At 37.3% G+C, this 20628-nt stretch overlaps 2 protein-coding genes across 3 annotated transcripts; both read right to left on the bottom strand.

Annotated features, from left to right (window-relative positions):
* Nucleotides 1–468: 468 nt before the first annotated feature.
* LOC132173437 (uncharacterized) lies at nt 469–12452 on the bottom strand. The gene is made up of 10 exons (XM_059584941.1): nt 12012–12452; nt 11804–11882; nt 11577–11671; nt 11130–11234; nt 10972–11051; nt 6258–6348; nt 6078–6185; nt 5781–5867; nt 943–1011; nt 469–817 (listed from the first exon to the last, which is right to left on the bottom strand). The coding sequence occupies exons 1-10, from the start codon at nt 12255–12257 to the stop codon at nt 686–688; spliced, it is 1092 nt and encodes a 363-aa protein (XP_059440924.1). The 5' UTR covers nt 12258–12452; the 3' UTR covers nt 469–685.
* A 2145-nt stretch (nt 12453–14597) lies between these two features.
* LOC132173696 (probable methyltransferase PMT18) lies at nt 14598–19129 on the bottom strand. Of its 2 annotated transcripts, none has more exons than XM_059585269.1 (6): nt 18770–19129; nt 17273–17970; nt 16632–16842; nt 16166–16463; nt 15603–16067; nt 14598–15503 (listed from the first exon to the last, which is right to left on the bottom strand). In XM_059585269.1, the coding sequence occupies exons 2-6, from the start codon at nt 17960–17962 to the stop codon at nt 15275–15277; spliced, it is 1893 nt and encodes a 630-aa protein (XP_059441252.1). In that variant the 5' UTR covers nt 17963–17970; nt 18770–19129; the 3' UTR covers nt 14598–15274. The 2 variants fall into 2 exon arrangements, with proteins under 2 accessions (XP_059441252.1, XP_059441253.1); XM_059585270.1 differs by lacking the exon at nt 18770–19129 and adding an exon at nt 18079–18249.
* Between the last annotated feature and the right edge of the window lie 1499 nt (nt 19130–20628).

Raw genomic sequence — 20628 nt, 5'->3', positions numbered from 1 at the left:
ACGTTTTCCTTCACGGGCAACCAAAAAATATTGAGATAGTTTCACCACAAAAAAATGGAGCCCAATATGCATGCTAATACTCAATAGAACGAAATTAATTGAATTTCTATGGCTATTCAGATCCCTAAAGTGATCAACTATAGGGAAATAAAAGCACCAGGTTCACATCTCAAACTGATCATTCCAGCAGGAAATAAAAGAAACCCTTAAGTTCTTGTAGAAGCCAAACCTGAAAAGAAAAAAAAAAAGAAAAAAGAATTAGATAAAAACCAGCTAAACTGGCCTCTTCTTAATCTCAGCCAACCCTGGTTTAGTATTAGGAAGCGCCAACTAAAGGTCTCTTTTATGGTGATACTTTTCTACATGATTCACATAAACACTCTTTACCTTGATTCCAACTTCACGAGAAGAGAAGAAAACAAAAGTACATGGGACAGAACTAGGTGGATCAAGTAGTACTACACAAAATCACAGCAATTCAAATGCATTCATTCTCAGACTCTTCAGCAAGAGTTCAAGGCTACACATTATAAAGGTGAACGTACAAAAGCCAAAATGAAGATTTGTGAAGCAATTTGTACTGCCTTAGCTTCTATAAAACACGTTCGACCCAGAATAACACTCCAAAAATGGGATCCTGTAAAAAGCTTTGGGCAGAAGACTAATTCTGATAATTAGGGACGGTCTATTGCAGGTCCTGCTTGCTCTTACTTCTTTTCATCTTTGCCTTAAATCTTGACTTGACCAGGAGTGTCTCCACTGTATTTGAAAAGTTCCCAACAGCCATTATAACTAGAACGATCCCACAAAAAAACACCTGCCAATAACAGCTTTCTGTCAGTAAACATTGCTTCAGCATAAGTAATAATGTAATTTCTCATGTCCAATACTATTTCATTTGGTTAAACTGATGAGCACAGGAAGTTTTTCCACAAAAATTACCTGCCATTCAGAAACAACCCCAACCAATGCAGTCTTGAGCAACAGTAGTCCGACGTATGCCTCAAAACCCTAGATAAAGTTCAGAAACACACAAACGGAAAACCCATGACTAAATTCATGTCTCTGTACTAACTTCAACAAACTATATATTATAAAGATGAAAAGATCATTGATTTTTATGCAAATCGAGAAAATGATGTAGATCAAGTAACAAATAACTTAGTGAAGAAATTTGAGGTAAAGAGTTTCGCTCGACTGATATGTAAATCTCTTTCAAACAAAACCATGGAATGCTCTTCAATACTAAATCCGGACATCTTCGGTTGATAGTTCGATCATAGCTCATTCGACTGAAGTGATGAAGTCCACTAATACAAATCCTGAGAGCTTCAGTCGATATTTCAATCAAATTTCGTTTGATTGAGAATACGATGTTGTCTTGTTCGATCAAACTTGATGTTCATTTGGCCAAACTTGTAGCAGAATAGTTTTGTAATTTTAGTTTTAGGCATGCGACCCTACTTCCACTTAAGCTCAATATGGACTGCTTGGCCGCCCAAACTTTATATTTATCAGTTTTCTCAATAAGGAACACTCGGGGAGTGATTTTTCTTCAGTTTCCTGCAATTCCTTGATATTTCTTGGATTTGTGGAAGAATTGTGAGTTATATAGTGCTTAAAGATTTAACTTCTCACTATGCCACATTGCATCAGTTGGTATCATAACTTAGGTTCCTTTCCTATCATGGATGTTGCTTAGTACTAATTCCAGAGCTTCAGTCTATAGATCAATCATAGCTCGTTTGAGTGAAACCATGGGATGTTGCTCAGCACTACGTGTTGAGAGCTTCAGTCGATAGTTTGATCGTAGCTCGTTCAAACAAAGTGATGAGGTCCACTAGTACAAATTTTTGAGGAATTCAGTTTATATTTCGATCGAGAATGTGATGGTTTGCCTCATTTGATCAAACTTAATGTTGGTCCGACCGAACTTGGGGCAGGGTAGTTTTGTAATTTTATTTTCATGGTTGCGACCCTACTTTTATTTAAGCTCAATATGGACGGTTTGGACGCCCATACTTTATATTTTATCAGTTTTCTCAATAAGAAACACCCAATGAGTATTTTTTTTTCAGTTTTTTTGCAATTTCTTGATTTTTCTTGGATTTGTGGGAGTTGAAAGCTATGGTGCTTGCAGATTCAGTTTCCTACTACGCCATGCTGCATCAAAAAACCCAACACACACTTGAAAGAAAAAAATAATAATCTGTAAGCCTACCTTCAGCTGACATGACTTTTAGGTTCCCAAAACAAACCTTTTCACAGTAGCTGTGTATAGGTCATGCAATATATCATATTACCACTTAGTAACAAAAAAAAAAAAAAATCACATAAAGCCTGAAAAAAACAGTTTTATTTGTAGGAATGATTAACTTGAATATTCCAGCAAACTACGAGTCCCCCAATATTACATGTGTGGACAGATAAAACCCCAAACGAGGATCCTAGAAAAGGAGAAGTGAAAGCCGCCCTTCTAGCCATCAAAAAATCATCTCAACTAGGCTTCGATAGAAATATGGTGGAAGGAGATTCATTGATTGGTACCTATGCATTGCAATCCTATACTAGAAACACCCAAGATTGGCAAATTGAGCCTATTATTAAAGGCAAAACCCCATCCAGGTCTATTCGTAAGATCCATCGTAGAACCAACTTTGTTGCACAAAATTTGAAGAGATGGAACGTTTCCAACCTTATCACTTGAGGTATTCTCACTTTATCCCTCCCCTCCCCCGATCAATGAGCTTAAACCCCTTGACCCCATTACTCCTCCCCCTTGACCTTAAACCTCCCCTTAGTAACACCTTTTTTTTTTTTTAATGAATTTTATTAACAACCAAACAAAGAATATTACACACTCCAACAATCATGCTAGAACCTTTTTTTGATAAATAATTCATTTCATTGATAAATGCAGAAGGGCACAACCTTATTACACATGATGTATATGAAGAGAGTCCCCCTTACATGCTAAAAGACGAACAAAAAATATTCACATATTCTGAAAAGTTAGAAGATTGAGAAATATTTTACTCCACTATCCAACTAAGACGCAATTTGACCAGGATGTTCTTGAGCTCTTCCTTCGTCTTCTCACAATCTTCAAAACATCTTGCATTCTTTCTCTCCATATGCTCCCCATTAAGCACAACGGGGCTATCCTCCACACATCTAGAACTGAACGACTACCTACCTAACCTTGCCAACAATCTAACCGTATCACCCTTGCAGACATAACCCATTGGAATTCGAAGAGTTGCACTCCATAATTCTCTTGCCACTTAGCAATGGAGTAAAAAATTATCAATAGATTTCCACTCCTCCTACATGTGCAACACTATTCCACCACTATTACTCTTGCCTTTTCCAAATTATCCAATGTTAAAATTTTACCATGAGCTGTTATCCACACACCAAAAAAATCTCACTCTCAAAGGGGCTTTAACTTTCCAAATATTCCTCTAAGGAAAAGAAAAACCATCCGCAGTAGATAACTCATGAAAAAACGATCTCACTTCAAACCTCTTCCTCTTTGAAGGAATCCACCAAATACAATCCGCTACCTCTTCTCCATCTGAGGGAAAATAATGCACCAAAAAATGTAAGCACCAAATCTACCTCCCAATCTTGTATAGATCTAACAAAAACACATTCCACTGAATAATGGAAAATTGCATGTCCACAATGTACGCCTCCTTACGAGCAATACTAAATAACTCCTGAAAAGCTTCCTTCAATGGCTGATCCCCACACCAAATATCATGCTAGAACCGAATCTTAGATCCATAGCCCACTTCATATCTAATATATTTTGAGAAAACTCCCCACCGCCTTCTAACATGTTTCCACACTCCAGCACCAAAAGGCCTTGCTACCTCCTTAAAACACCAACCACCACTCAAACTATCATATTTTGCTTCCACCACAAACGCCATAACGCCTCCCTCTCCATAGCATACCGCCATAACCATTTACCCAACAAAGCTTAATTAAACTTAATCAAGTTTTAGATTTAATCATGCTAGAACTCCTCAATCAGGCTACAACACTAGCAAACAAGCCACACAAAAAAAAGCCACTCGAAGTAAAGCAACAAAGGAGCAATTATCTATACAATTTACTCCCTCTGGCTAAACAACAAACATCACACCTATCCAACTCACAAAGGAAAGCCAACAACAAACAAAATCAGGCAAACAAACATTTATCTGAAGTGCAGCATCAGCAACCATCAACCCCTTCTAAAAATCACTAAGCAGAACCAGCAACAAGCAAGCAACCAAGTGGCCACACAGACAGCAACTCTGCTATGGCAGCTCCTCAACTTAGCCACTGCAGCATCAGACGCAGCCACAATAGCATTGAGCCAGCAACCACTCAATATCAAAACACACTGCACCAGGAATACTGCTCAAAGACCTGGTTCGCTCAGAGTAAACAGAGACAGCAAATCTTCAAACCAGATACCAAAACAGCAAGCCATCACAAGGGCTACCAGGCTAGACCAGAACAGAGAGAGGAATATTCCACCTTGCACAAAGAGCCTTGTTCAAATCATTATTTTTGAACCTTCCTTTCCACAAAATCCTGGATCTAACCTCCAACAAATCCTTTGCACTAATTTCCCTGCCAATCTTTAATGCCCTTATCCAGAATATCTTCCCAAACATCAAGAACACTCAAACAGAAGCATCTATGAATAACAGCCCTCCAAACCCTTTTACAGAAATCACAACCAAAAAAGAGATGTTCCCTACATTCAATGCAGTTTCTACAAAAAAGACATTTAAAATCCCCTTGGCCTCCCCACTTCAAAATTCTGTCTCCAGTAGTTATGCTATTCTTCACTGCCAATCACAAAATAAAATAATGCTTTGGAATAGCCAAAAAAATACCAAATCAGGTTCCACCACTCCACTATTGGATGTTTCACTCTAATTTCTTCCCATGTATCTCTACTTGAGTAAGAACTAGACTTAGAAGCCAACCAAATAGGAGTATCCCTTCCACCAATACTAATAAAAGGAAGTTTGCTTTGAATATTTACCAATACTCATATCATTAAAAGTGGCATTGGATGTTTCTCACTAATTTTTTTAGTAATCTCCATAAGTTTAAGGATTTTTCTTCGACTCTAAGTAGCATGGATTTTAATTAAGCTTTTACCTTTGATTAAATTCGTTATAACCCAAGCTACCCACAAAGAACCTGATTTAGCAAAAATATTCTAAATATGGTTAAGGATGGCATCCTTATTCCAATCCTCTGACTTTTTTAACCCCAAACCACCCTCCCTCTTAGGAACACATAAATGATCCCAAGCAAATTTGGCCTTGGCAAAACTTGAGTCATTGCCATTCCAAAGGAATCTGTTGAATTTCTTCTAAATGGATTTAATCACCCTATTGGGAACAATAAAAATTTGGGACCAATAGATTTGAAAAATAAAATGAGAGGTGTTTAGACAGCCAAGAGTCTATTCAGCCAGAAATTTTATCCTTAGTAACATTCTTTGTTGTCTCTTTGTTATGTTTCCTTTGTATTTGCTTAGAAAAAAAAAATAATAAATATATAAATAAGAGTTCCCTAGGATGTTACGTGATTTCACAGTACTACTAGCTCAATGGAAGACAAGGAACTGCAATCCACTAGGGATTGTACTTATTTTATTAATTAAGTCTTATGTAATAGGTTATATTCATCTTTAAATGAATAATGTTACTAAAATGCTTCAGTAAATTTTTGAAAATTAACAACAAAGAATTTGTGTAAATCACCTGCAAAATGAAAAGTATGGGACACAATAGCCATAGTTGGCCATCCACGCCGGCTGTTTCTCCCCAGACAACATCCATCCTCTTAGCCTGAAAATAATAGTAAAATAAAGCGGGGAACCATATGTTCACAAACATGGAGATCTGTAATTGCAATAACATGGAAGATCAAAGGACAAAGGAGAGACGGGGGGTTGAAGATTAGGGGTCAAAATGTGCAATATGATCTACAATTGAGATAAAACATGGCAAGACAGAAAACGGAAAATTTTTAGCTGCAGAGACAATTTGGATTGGCACCTTTCCCAATGCAATACGAGTATAGAGTCTCTGGCGTTGATATCTATTTTGTAAAAGCATTGCAACTCCTTGCATCATTGCCCATTGTAGGAAAAGTTGAACCCCTCTCTGCACAAAATTTAACTAGAAGTTACATACAGAACAAATGTTATGGTTAACAAATAAGCAAACAAAAATAACCTGCTTTTGGGCACAATTTGGTTGTCCTTTAATCTCCCATGTCAGACTAACGAGGGCCATAAGCATAGCAAGGTAGTGATGGTATATCCACCTGTGAAATAAAAACATTTGTTCGCAATATCTTCAGTGTGGATATTGACAACAATACCACGTTGATTTTCTTAACAGGAAAGCATAGAAAATTTTATCAGTAAAAACATGTGAAAGCCCTAGTCGAAGGAAGTACACGGGCAAATAGCGAACCACGAAGAAACAGAAAATGAACTCTAAAGTTCAAGGTATTTGCAACACCTAAAAATGATCTCAAGAAAAGAAACTCCAGGCTGTGTGTGGTGAACACACTCAAAAGTATGACTTTTACCTCCCACACCATTTACACCACATCAAACACATTGGAACAGCTTTCATGTCTGAACTCAGCCAAACTCAAACTCATATGGAGCTCAATCCATTAATTGTTTAGCCAAAAAAGTGGGGTTTGGCTAGATTAGTTCAATTGACAACCCTAGTCTCAGTACCTAACAAAGATTGACCTCAAATTTCTCATTCCTAGAAAAACTCCAAATAAAAGAATCCTCTCCAACTCTTCATGGATTTTCTGAATACAGAAGGTTAAAAAGAGGTATCCACCCATTCCAACTCCCAATCTTGCACTTTAACAAATCATGTGTTCCAAGAAAATATTTCACCATAACTTTTTCTGCAGCTAGCCATTGATGTCTTCCAATCTGCAGTACTTTAAAGAAACCCAGAGGAACAGTTCTAAGGAATCTCTAAAGACCAAATATCATGCTAAAGTGAATTCTCTGACCATCCCTAACATCAAATCTAGCATACAGATAAAACATATCCGAACCTCTCTTCACTCCCTTTCAAAGACTAAACCCCATGTGAGAACCTTCACTATGTTAGGCTTTTTCACCTCAAACCAGAGCAATGAGAATGACTACTATTGTTATCATACACATTTATAGTACTCTTTATTGTGAATTATAGTCTCTTTATATTCATTCACATACTAGATGTAGCAAAATTAAGGACCAGCTCAGATTGTTCCTCACTTCACCACCCATGATGCATGCAATACCTAGATTAAATCTTCCAGTATAAACCAAAACCATGAAATACTCAAAATTTGAACATCATTAACCATGAATAACGTGAAATAACCAACTCAAAACAATAAAAGGAGTGCACGTCGAAAAGGAATGAGTCTGTGAATCTTCTTCTTCATTGTGAGGTTGCTTGTGCCATTTAGAATGTTTTCTTCAGTTGATTTGGGCTGTCTTGGGTTATGCCTAGACGAATAGTCAACTTGTATGTTTGTTGGTGGACCACCAGCAACACTCGGAGTGCTACTATGTGAAAAATAGTGCCTTCGTGCCTTTTGTGGTGTTTATAGAGGGAAAAGAATAATAAAATTTTTTAGGACCGTAAGAGGACTTTGGAGGAGATTAAATATTTACTTTTCAACACACTGTATCTTTGAATAGCTGCTTTTGTTTCTCTATTGGTGATTAGTTATCATGATTTTCTTGTTCTTTTTACTCTTACTAACTAGGTGGCTTCTCTTATATACTTATTGTGTACTTGAGGGCACCCTGTACTTTTAATGATATTTTGATTACTTTTTTTTTTTTTTTTTTTTTAAAGAAAAGTGCATGTACTGAATAATGTCAAAAACATTGTATGCAATAGTAGGCCAGAGTATCATCAAAGATAGATTCTTTATACTAAATTACGACAAAACCAAAAGCAAAGTGAGAACACGGTGAGACAAAGCACCAATAAGCTTTAGTTCAAATGGTACTTCCTCCTTTTGTAACAAGGTAGAGGGCGAGGTCATGGATTCAAGACTCACCGGGTGCGTGTGTAACTTACGAAAAAATAAAATAAAAAATAAAAGTGAAGAGACAAAAAAATGGCTAGTTTGTCTCGGAACATCACCATTCAACCTCTCTAAGTTAAGTTTCGATGTTCAGACTTTGTTTTTGGGCCTCAAAACTTGTCAAGTTACTAAAAATGGAGCAAAACACTCCAAGGGATGGTTAACACGCTCAAAAGGATGACTTTACCTCCTGCACCATTTACACCACATTGAACACAACAGATCATCTTTCATCTCTGAACTGCCCAGAATATGATTTATCTGGCATGGGCTACTACATGAGCTCCCAGTAAATTACAGGATAAATTGAGCTGAACTGAAATTCATATAGAGCTTAATCCATTATTTTGGAGCCCATAGTCTCCAAGGGAATATCAAAATACCAAACATCAGGCCAAAAGTGAATTCACTGACCATCCCCAACATCAAACCTAACATGCTCATAAAACACATCAGAACCTCTCCACACCCCCCTTTAGAGGACTAAATCCAGCGTAGACTTTCACTACGTTAGACTTTTTTGAGCCAAACCAAAGCAATGGCAATGGTTACTATTGTCACCAGACACATTTATAGTTCCCTATATTGTACTTTACAGCCCCTCCATATTCATTTATATGGTAGATGCAGCAGAACTACAGACCTAGCACAGATTTTTCCTTAACCCCTCATCATGCAGGCAACACCTAGACTAAATCTTCTGGCATGAGCCAAAACTTTGACATGGACAAGATCGAACATCCTTTACCATGAATAACGTGAGATAACCAACACAAAAGCGCGTATAAAGAGTGCATGTACCAATTAATGACAAAAAAAAAAACAATATATGCTATAGTAGGCCCGAAAGCAGCATATAAATACTGAAAATACAAAGACTAAAGTGAGAATATGAAGGGATAAAAAGATGGCTAGTTTGTTTCAGACTTCACCATTCAACCAGTTTGATTCAAGCTTTGAGGTCCAGACTTTGCTTTTAGGATTTGATACTTCTCGAAATGCTAAAAGTTGAGTAAATCAATCCCAATTAACTTTGGGACTGGTGGAGGAATCCAAAACTGTCAGCCATTTATAACAGTATTTAATAATTTAAGCCAAGTGTTGACCACCACCAACCAATACGCACTGAAATAAACCAAATTCAAGGCAACACCACTCAATACTCCATAAAGCATAGTGGGACAAGAGAAGATAGAAAAATTAGGAAAAGTGCACCTAGATATTTTCCTGTTATTCTCTAGTAGTCCAGATGGCCTGGAAGACCTTAGTGATAATAGATGAAAGCTTACTTCAAAAAATAAATACAAGAAAACAAAACCTTTGATCCCAAAATTATTTTTGTTATTAAACAACAAGTGAGGAATTCGTAGATCACCTCTTATTCCATTGCCAGATTTCTGATGCCTTATGGAGTTCTATCTTCGGCCTTTATGAGTTACAGAAGGTTATGCCTAGGCATGTGGTAGATCTCTTTGCTTGTGGAAAGGGCAGTGTGGCTCTCTCAAAGGGTAGCAGTGCGGAAGATGATCCCGCCTTGCTTAATGTGGTGTACTTGGAGATAAAGAAATTATCATAGTTTTGAGGATTACAAAAGAATGGTGGTGGATCTAAAGGACTTTTTCCTCAAAACCTTATACCACTGGACAGCCACCTTTGAGTGCCTTCATATTACTAATTTTAATGATTTTCTTGATTTTTTTTTTCTTCTAGTTAGATGTCTCTCTTATATGCTTCTTGTGTCATTGGGTTGCACCCTTTCACTTTTTCTAGTTTAAGCTGTTAGGAGGTGGACCAATCAAGTATATCCAGCATAACACACACTGACAGCCCCCCATTTCCCAAGACATACCAACTGTCCAACAAACCCTGAACCCTGATCCAAATGTATGCCTTGCAAAACAAAAGAAATAAGCTGGAAGGGGGTCACCAAGACCTAAGTCAAAGACCTCACCAAACAACCCCGGCCCCGAATTCATGCTGATGAACCATTAGTCCCAAAAAGTGGACCAATCATGTATATCATCAAGCATGTCATATATATATATATATATATATAGCAGACCGCAACAAACCTGATTTAAGTGCAGGCCTTGCACTTGCAAAGCCACGAGAAATTATCCAAATGGAGATCCCTAAGACCTAACACCAAGCCCTGGTGGTGAACCATTACTTCCAAGTTCCAAAAGCTAAAATTGCTAGTGTGGCCCAACAATATGTCAAGCACACAACAAGCTAACAACTTATGCTAAAACTGGAAATATATTCAATCAATTTAGAAGTAAGTTTGCTTATCTAGATAACATATTGACTCCAACATGTCATTTTGTAAGTCAACTCAAGTCTGGCTTCATCAGCTCTACGAACAATATCAGAAGATGGTCTACAGAAATTTGGGTGTCCCCAACATTTGAGGGGTTCCCAATTAGTTGAAAAAACTCAGCCTCAACAAAACAGATGGCAGGCTAAACTAGATTACACTTGTAAGTCATAAACCATAAGTTTAGATGCAAGATTCAACGATCACAATATAAACAAAGTCATCACATGTAGTTCATATAAAGTTTCAAACAGTGCATCTTCAGGGTGAAATGCATTCACCTTCATGAGGAACCAGTAGGCGCCAGATAAATTGAAGATTTAGTAAAAGGTATTGTAAATTTAAGTCATCACTGAAATTAAACATTGATGTTTTGTGATATATAACTTAAAGACCATTTTTCACACATTATCAATTCAGATTGTTCTATTTATGTAAATAAGAGTACAAGAAACATGGTCATTGTTAAGCCAAAACTCAATGCCAGGAAAGATTGTGTGCATGTTTACCATGGACGAATATCACTTCCGTTCACCCTCAAAATGTTTTCTCGCAATGCCAAACCAGTGTAGAGGAACAAAAGCCAAGCCTGGAAAAAAGTAAGGTCCATATTAAACTGTAAATGAATCTTCAAATCAGACATGAAGAAGTTTAACTAGGGGGATACCTGGTACAGCTGAACAGGAAACGCTGGCAAGCATCCGTCCCAAATCCAAGATCTTAGAATAAGTAGAGTTGCTGGGAAAAAGAGAAACAGAAGGGCGGTTTTATCCTGGTCCAAAGAGATAAAAGAGAATCGACTGTGAGTGAAGCTTCTTCAGGAACCACACCAAGGTTCACTTTGGCATTTGTTTTCAGTTTGGGATACACGGAAAATGCACAAGAAATATGATAGACAAAAGCTCGATAGCACTTGAGCAGAAGTAGAAGAAACTTGATCTTTATAGAAGGTGAAGTCTACTTGTGCTCGAATATATGGATCAGATTTTGAGGAAAAGAAAAGTGAATTTGTTAGCATGTGTCATCAACCTGAAGGAAGAGAATTTGTCATGCAAACATGCTTCGAGAATAACAAAGAAGACATGATGCAGTTGAGAGTGAAAAGAAGCAATACTCTGTAACTGTTGTACTCCTCTTTAACCTTCAGCTGGACGTCTTTGCGAGAGGCGCGCACATTGATAGGACCCAGAAACTTCCTCAGAAACCCGCCTGTCGTCGCGTATCAGATAGAAATTAACAGACTTTATAATCAAAATACCACTTGTACTAATAATAATAATAATAATAATAAAATCATACAGGGAAGGAGAGAAGAGAAGAGAAAGGAAAAGGGAAAAGCACCCTGAGCTTTGCCAGGAAGGAACGAAGCAGCATCTCCATCAACCACAACACATGTCGCTCTCTCTAATTCTTCTTGCAGCTGTTCAGAAGGGAAACAAAGAAATCTAAATTAAAGAGTGAAATCATAAATCATTAATAAAAATAAATAAATAAATAAAAATTGACAAATATGGATGATTGATCAATCCGATCCAATTGAGTGAATTGCCTTGTCGGCTAACTTGGGCTGAAGAAGATTATGGGAGAGGAGAGAGTTGAGCAAGGAGCGGAGGCGGCGGATGGAGGAGTCAAGGGACAGCGCGCGGTGACGGAGAGATTGCTCATCGGAGGAGGTCTTGGAGATGAAAGATGCGGCCGAGTCCTGCAGCTCCTTTGCCTGCTCGACCACTCTTCCTACTTGTTCCTCTATATTCTTCGCCGACTCCTCCAACGTCGCCTCTGAATTCTCCCCCATCTCTGCTATTCGGATCGCCCTCTGATTTGATTTGACGTCTGTTATTATTTCACGCAGAGAGACACTTGTTTAGCTCTTACGTAATTCCTGTGCTCTCTCGTTTTCTTTTCGGAACCTCAACCTGGAGGGTGGAGGGAGGCTATCCTGCCAGAGGCTCAACCGCTTCGTATTAGTGTCCTTGTTACGACTAAATTGTTTAGGCTACCAACGTTACCCTTCCGCCATCCATCCTGATTAGTGGTTCCTAAAACACAGACTAATGGTAGGCCATTTACCTTCAAATTTTCCTATGCTTTTCACTTTTCATCAACTGCCCAATCATACAGAAAGGACTTACTATTCTTTTACTATAATTTATTGCAAATTAATACCACACTCAATGTAATATAGTTCAACTTACAAATTCATATAAGACAGATTTTTCATTCAAACTAGATTGGAGAAATTTCCTTTAACCTAATCTATAAAAATGACGTGTATAATTTTATTACTCATAATTAAATTTAATTATTTAGTAACCAAAATAATAATACCTCTATAAGCTTTTTGATTTCCCACATATTCTCCACAGCTAAAGGAAAATTCAACTTTATTATAAATATTGGTAACCATCAACATATAAATGACTAAAACTCAACACCCTCTCTCTTCATGAGGGAAGGGCCACGGTTTAAAATTAAATTTTAAAGTTGGAGTATTGAAATTTTGTATGGAATGTGAGCGATAAACAGGTCAACGATTTATGCCAAACATGATGTCAATGTTATTGAAAGCATAATCGGTAGGAGAGCATTTTCAGCAGTTTCCTCGTCATTTTCCTTATATTTAAGGATCCAAACTACTTTTTGCTTTTCTATGTCAAAATACACCCCAATAGCTTTCCTTAATCATTCCTTATATCATTAAAATATTTGTTTTTTTAATTTTTTTTATATATATATATATAAGAGGAGAGATGAGAGAGAATTGTGAGACATGAGAGGAGAAAAAAGTGATAATCATTTTTTTTTTTTTTTAATAATCATAAAGATTGTAATAGTAAAACCCAAAACAGTAGAACCCCATGTTTTGGGTTCCACTGTAGTAATCATAATGTTTAGGGTTCATTTAGAGAGTCTGCTGTGAAAAGTTTTTTGCGATTTTTTGGACATATTCTCTAAACTTAGGGAACAAACTCCCTTACAAGGAATTTGCTGAGAATGCTGTAAGCTAGAATTTCACCCTCCATCCCATCCCCCAAATCTCTCTTGTACCCTTTATAGGAATAGTGAAGAGTGAAGAGTCTCTTCAGCATACGTTTCTATCCCATTGGGAGATAATTCTTTTGGCTTTTGAAAACTTTAGCTGTGAGTGGATTAGTATCATTCTAGACCCTGGAATTTCAATCTACTTAACTAGAAATATAAAGCCTTTCACCGGGGCCTCTATCTAGATGCTTCCTTCCACCTTGGCAAAGCAAATTAAAAAATAAAAAAAAAAAGGTCGCCTTGGAACACTACTTTTAGCTTAGAAATTAGGCAATATAGGAAAGGCCCTCCTTGCATAGTTGCATCCCCTTTGGATGGGAATATATCTCTCCAATCATCTAAAATTCTCCCTCAACCCTTCCTGCCTCCCTTCTAAAATTCTATTTCTACCATTGGGCCGCCTCTAAAGGGTTGTCTGAATACAATTCCATGTTCTAAAGAGTGTGACAAGCAGTTCCTTCATTTGTCGAAAATATTAACTTGCATAAAAAAAAAGTTACTATTGTTAAATTACCATTTATCCTAAAAACTTAAGCTAATAAATAAATAAAAAATAGACATAAGCCTATTTCGGTGTGAGTTCAAGGAGCTTAAAAATGCGTTTAACACACAAAAAGTCCGTTTGAAAAAAAAAAAAAAAAAAAAAAAAGTATTCATTTAGTAAAAAAAAAAATTTAAGCACTTTTGAAAGTCCAAAAAGCTAAAAAATGGTCAAAACGCACTTTTGACAAAAACTTAAATATGAAGCTTTTGCCAAAAAGTATTTTTTGACTTAAAAACTCTATTTTTCAAACACAATACCAAACAAACTAATAATCATTTTAACTTATATTATAGTACTCTCATTCACGTGTAAGTTCAAACTTTCTTTTAACAAGTAAAGTCTAACACGTAAAATTTTTAAACGAAATGGAGAGTGAATAAAGAAAATAAGATTCAAACTCAAGACCTTTGCTATAGTACCATGTTAAATTATTACACATCCCAAAAGCTTAAGCCGATAAAAAATTGTAAACTTAATCATTTAAATTATATTCTAACTATATCACAAATGCATGTCAAAAAAATCTATATCACAAATGACTCGGTAATATATCATAATTAAAAATTAATATAAAGAGTCACAAATAAGTAGTTAATATATCATAATTAAACTCAAAACTATAAAACTATAGGTTTAAGTTTTGGATTAAAAGGTGTCCCAAAGACTCCCAAGTTAATCTCTAGCTGAGAGAGAGAGAGAGGCATACTTTAGTGACACCACTGCTGAAACACAACCGTTGTCCATACAAACTATTATAGTTTAGAGAACAAGAGGACACACCAAGCATAGCCACCAAGAAAGAGAAGCGCATTGATGAAGTGAGAGATAGTGTGTGGTGGTCAGATCATGCCTGGACTCTCCTTCCAAACCACAGATGGCAACTTGTAGAGTTAAGGGAATTGGCTCCTTTCCCATGCTAATTTCTGACCATGAATGACAAGGACGTTCTATGCTAAATCGACTGTCCTTATCTTCTTTCCGTAGGGGTTGTAACTTGCTCCAGTATATCAACAACTTAATACAACAAAATACATGACCACTAGGAAAACTAACCTCTCTTTTTTTTTCTTTTTTTCTTTTTTTTCATTTAAACAGCAAAAGTATGCTTTGGCAAAACTCAAGTAAACATGACAATTCCCAAAGAAGAAAAGAACTCCCGAAAAGCTGCAAGCATAGAGACAGATGCAGCAGGAAAAAAGAAATGGAAAGTACGCTACAGCTCTTTACTAGTCTTGTTTCTGTGTAGCTTCACCAGTCCAGTATGTTTTGACAGCAACAAGAATTTTCTCCGGATTGAAGGGCCCGCTTTCATGGTCCATAATCTGGCTCTTCCATCTCATTCCATCTGTAATACCCTGAATCTTCACAAGGACCTCCACCGTGTCCCTAAAGATAACTGCTCCTTCTGGCCTCAGAATTCTATCCATTTCTAGCAGAATGTAGGTGATATCGCACCTTCAATACACAAACACAAATTCAATCACAAAGTGAATAATTATAAGACCAAAGATCATTGAGCAGTGTGCAATTGTGCATCTGTTTCACAAGTTCTACCTGTCCTGATATATGCTGAAGACTCCACCTGCATGAATGAGATCGTACGTTCTTGGATATGTTGAGAATGCCTCACACCAATCCTGGTATGCCCCGATGAAACCCCGTTCATAAATGACTCCTAGAGTGTCCTGTTTCGAATTGGCAGGAACCACATTCATAACCCACACGGGATACTTTAACAGGGCTGCAGCGAATCCGCCAAGGTAGGCATTCATGTCCATTATGTTCCTGTATCGTCCTTGGGATAGGGGAATGATCCGCTTGTAATGTGTCACCCTGTCTTTCCATAGTTCATTGTCCTCTTGGAATTTCTCAGCGGTGATCCCTGGTATTGAACCACTAGTAATTCTAGGAGGGATGGCAAATGCGCGCTGGGGCCACTTTTCCAACCCCCCACCAGCAACTTCATCTGAGCTGCTTACTTCTGGTAGTGGGGTGATGCAAGTTTCCATATTTCTGTACCTTTTCAGCACAAATGATGCAAAGGTAAATGGAGTCAACCACATTAGTTTTTGTATTATCAAATGAAAAACTAAGAGTGAAAGATGCTGTGGTAGTACCAAGCAGTGTCTGGATTGTCTGACTTGCATATATGCGGTGTTTTATACAACTTCCTGACCTTAATGCATTCAACGTGGTTGATGGGCTTTTGCCAAATTGAAAGATCATTCTTTTCAATCACTTTCTTCCAGCAGAGGCTCTTGGCAACATCCTCAATTGCATCTTGCTCTTTTTTCAAATCTTCTTGGGTTCTTTCCCATCCTCTCCAGTGTTTCTTCCAGTGGATAGGAGGGCCAGAAAGAATCCAGTAACCACCAGGCCTTAGAATTCTGTCCACTTCAATTAGATACATACCATCTGCAAAAATCAAGTGATCAGATGATTACAAAATTTTCATACTGCAGTGTTAAGCATATTTAAGTTTTTGCAATTAGTAATTGTTAAGCATGAAGGACAACGTTTCTATCTTCCTTATTGTTTGATTGTTTTAAGTTTGTGAATTGACATAGATACATATATTTTTACCATATTTATGCCAAGGAATCAAGCAACGGGAACAATGAGCCATATCAAAAGCCCTCGCTGGGTAAGGAAGCCTCTGTGAAGCCATAATGCCAATCATAGCAGGAACTCCCCGCTCCAATGCAAACTGGACCTGTGCTTCGTGTGTGTCCCTTGGTGCAAAAGACATTGCCAGGATGTCCCTCCTCAACAGGTAAGCTCCCCAACTTGCTACCTTAATACCCACAACCAAAACAAGACATTAGCAAATTGCCATCCCCGTCTATTATACACTTGGTAATCACAAATTACATTAAACGACAGGCAGCTTAAACATGACATCATGTAGAAGTCTTCGGTGAACGGGGATGTAAACACCCTAGTCCCATATTGGGAAAAGGAGTTGCTCACATATAATGAGCAGTTTATAGAAAGTCATTCATAAGTGCTAAGTCTCACATTACTTATTTATTAGGTAAAGGTGGACGAGCACTAACCGCATATGCTCTATCACCCCAAAAGGACCCAAAAAAACCTAATCATTTTGGAATGATAGCCCTGAGGCTAGGGCTTTTTCCTAGTGGGTTCCAACAGAACTGCTGCCTTCATACTTCATAGGCCGTCCCAAGAAGTAAATAAGTTAAAATGAAATATCAACTACTTACACCACAGCCTGTATCTATTGCAGTTCTGATATTCCCGCTTTTGAGAGGAATGAGATCGTTAATGTCATCAATATATGCATCAGCTCCACGGGGGAACATGGTGCCTCCTCCAGGGAATCTGAAACGCTCACCCTCGACTTGAATCCAATTCTGAACAGCCTTTTCAATGCTGAGCTCTCTATGGGGAATATTGCCATACCAGGCATAGTCTCGGCTCTGAGGCCATTTGAAAGGGGTCTTATATCTTGGTGGAGCAGGTATCAGGCAAAGGAGGAGTTCTTCCTTTTTGGGGCAATGCCGCTCTCTGTATTTCAACATGTTACGATCGAATTTCCTTCCCCTCACTGGATCTTGGCAAGGGGTGTATTCGCTATAGGACAAATCACAAGGTGGGAACTTCTGGACTCCACCGGAGTTGTTGATCTCAACTTGATGATGGCTTTGAAAGTCCAATGAAAATGATGATGATGATGACGCCGACGGTACACTGCTGCCTGCTGGAGGTGATCCACCATCACAACCGACTTTATTGTAGACCTCAGATTGATTTGTGGGGGCAGAAGTATTCTGCCAGGCGCCAAAAATGTAAGACAAAATGCACAGCCCACTGACCCCTAGGATCCAACTGAGGCGCTTCCTCTTAGATTCCAGCTGATGATGCTTTGGGGATCCGCTGTACTCCTTTGCCATTCTTACTTCTGCAAAAAAGAAAAAAGAAAATTAGTAAAAAAAAAAAGTCTCAAGAGAAGCAGAGGAGGCTGCAATGTGCAATGTCAATATAACCAACGAAGTGTTGTTGGGCTTACATATTTCTTGGAACATAAACATTAGACCGAGTATAATCTTTCCAAAACCAGTCTCTCTTGTTTCCTATAATTCTTTTTCTTTTCTTTTGAAGAACAAAACCAAAAATTATGAAGGAAAGGAAACAACAAGTGGACGATAATCGGAAAGGGGAAGAGGCAGACTAGTTTTCAAGGCAGCTGGACGCAAACGGCTAGTAAATCAACCCAAAGAACGTAAAAAGATTGAAACTTGAAGGACCAAAAAAGAAAATCTCAAAACAAAAAAGGACAGAGCATTAGATCCCACAACAAACAAAGCCGCCGGTGCCCGGTAGGAACAGAAAACATTACCAAGTGAAAGAAAGAATAATAAAAAAAAAAAAACGAATAACAAAACGAAGAAGCAAAGGAAATCAAGAATAAGTAAAGTGGGAAGTCGAAACGTACCTCTTCCCCAACAATATAAAATCAAAAGCCAAAAACTAGAAAAAGGTTCCCTCTTCTTCAAACTTTATAGAACTCTAACAAGAAACGAACTTTGCAGAACCTTTTCTTTTTCTATTTTATTTTCCATATTTTTGTCACAAACCCACAAAGAAAAGGAGGAGCCGGAAGCCTTACTAGTCTACATACGCAGGGAAACCCACAGGAAACATCTATTTTTTAGGGGGAAAAAAGAAAAGAAAAGAAAAAGAAAACAGAAGAAGCATACCTTGAGGTGACTGCAGGCACAGCTAAAGATTCCCAGATTCTCCCAATAAAATGCTATTATTACAATGTGAAGCAAACATGGACCTCCGTGGTATTCGAGTTTTCTCCTCTTTTCTTTAATAAAAGTTGTAGTTTGGACGTTAGAACCCTAAAAAATATGGAAAAAATATTTTCTTTCCTGAGCTAATAAATGTACATGATAAGTTTTGCAGTCAGAGAAAACTTAAATGAAGCTTTGGAACGGGAGTTTGCAAAGGGGGGCAGCGATGGAGAGAGAGAGAGAGAGAAAGAGAGAGGCTTAAAGGTCAGACTAATGGGTAACATAAATAGGGAGGGTGGAAAGCCTCCGCCATTACAGGAAGTGATGAGTGGTAGCGTACATACATATATATAATAATAATAATAATTTAAAAAGAGAGAGAAGATGAAGATGATCGAAGGCAGAGAGTGGATATTGTTTTTTTTTATTATTATTATTTATTCTTTAAATTTTTGGTTTTTTACTAAGAAAAAAAAGAAAAAAGAAAAAGGAAAATGAGAAGTGTGGATTCAGTCTACGACAGCATGGCCAGTGGCACCATATGAGCATTCCGAGGAGAGCTGTTAGCCTTATTTTGCTCCCCACCCTCACTCCACCATTCCCTTTTTGTTTTTAAAACAGATACATACAACTCAAAACGCTGCTTTACAACTACTTTCATGACTTTCATCTTTACTTTCATATCAAAACATTTTCCAAAAAAATATTAACAAACAATGCCTTTTATGCATATTATATTTCCTACTTCTTGCATTAAATTGCTACAATCCTCCGTATACAGTGTGATCTGGATGATGAATGGTTCATTTACATTCTTCTGGTTCAAAACCACATTTACTAATCATTATTCACAAACACTGAGATTTTGCTGTAGTTGATTGAAGTTGTACTCACACCCAGGACAACGAAGCACAATACTAATAGGACTAATATACTTAACCGCTTTAAAGATTAACTAAATATATCAATCCCCTCCACCATAGATAGATAAGTTTTCTAATAAAAAGATAAAGTTGAAATGCAATTAAACTAATAAATAAAAAGTAGAGGAATTTCCATCAAATATTGGAGCTTTAAATTTTACATAATTCCAAGACATGTCATGCAATAACTAACGAAGAAGACAGTGACAGAGGTATATATGAGGCTGAAAGGAATCAAGATCATTATACATTGATAGAGACCGAGGTAAACAAGAGATTACGAGATACTTGTGAGTGCCATACATGTCCACAGTAGCTGCAAATATGGCCCCAGCACTTTGGAAGCTCTTTGTTCCAAAAGGTCGTGGACAGATTATTGCTAGGCCTTGAAATTACCTATAGAGAAAACGACCAAAAATAATTACCTAAAGAAAGATATTATCCTATTCCTATAAATCAAGTTTATGCTTAAAGAGTAATGTTAGACTTATGAGTAATTCTACAAGTTCTTTATAATTTGTTGGCACGTATCAGAATACGAATTTGTAACATCATCAAGTCACATATACTGATACGGTGAGTTAAAAAAAAAAAAAAGAGAGAAAATGTACTTTACCTCCTAAAGTTTGATTTTATTTTTCAATTTAAATTTTAATGTTTAAAAATTTGTAATACACTCCCATAAATGATGATTCGGATTGCAAATATTTTTAAACGTTAGGACTTAAAAGCTATGTTTGGCAATGTCAGCCTCGCACTGTAGCTGGAACGGCACTCTTCCAGCTACAGTGCGGGGCTGACATTTGGCCAGCTTTTTCATTTTTTTTTTTTTTTTTTTTTAATTTTTTAAGCAAAATATTAAAAAGAAAACAAAGGGGAAAGATGGGGGTGGTTCCA

Source organism: Corylus avellana, chromosome ca3, assembly GCF_901000735.1.
Source record: "Corylus avellana chromosome ca3, CavTom2PMs-1.0".
Lineage (NCBI taxonomy): Eukaryota > Viridiplantae > Streptophyta > Magnoliopsida > Fagales > Betulaceae > Corylus > Corylus avellana.
The sequence above is the reverse complement of the archived record's forward strand: the minus strand, read 5'-3'. Positions and strand labels throughout refer to the sequence as shown.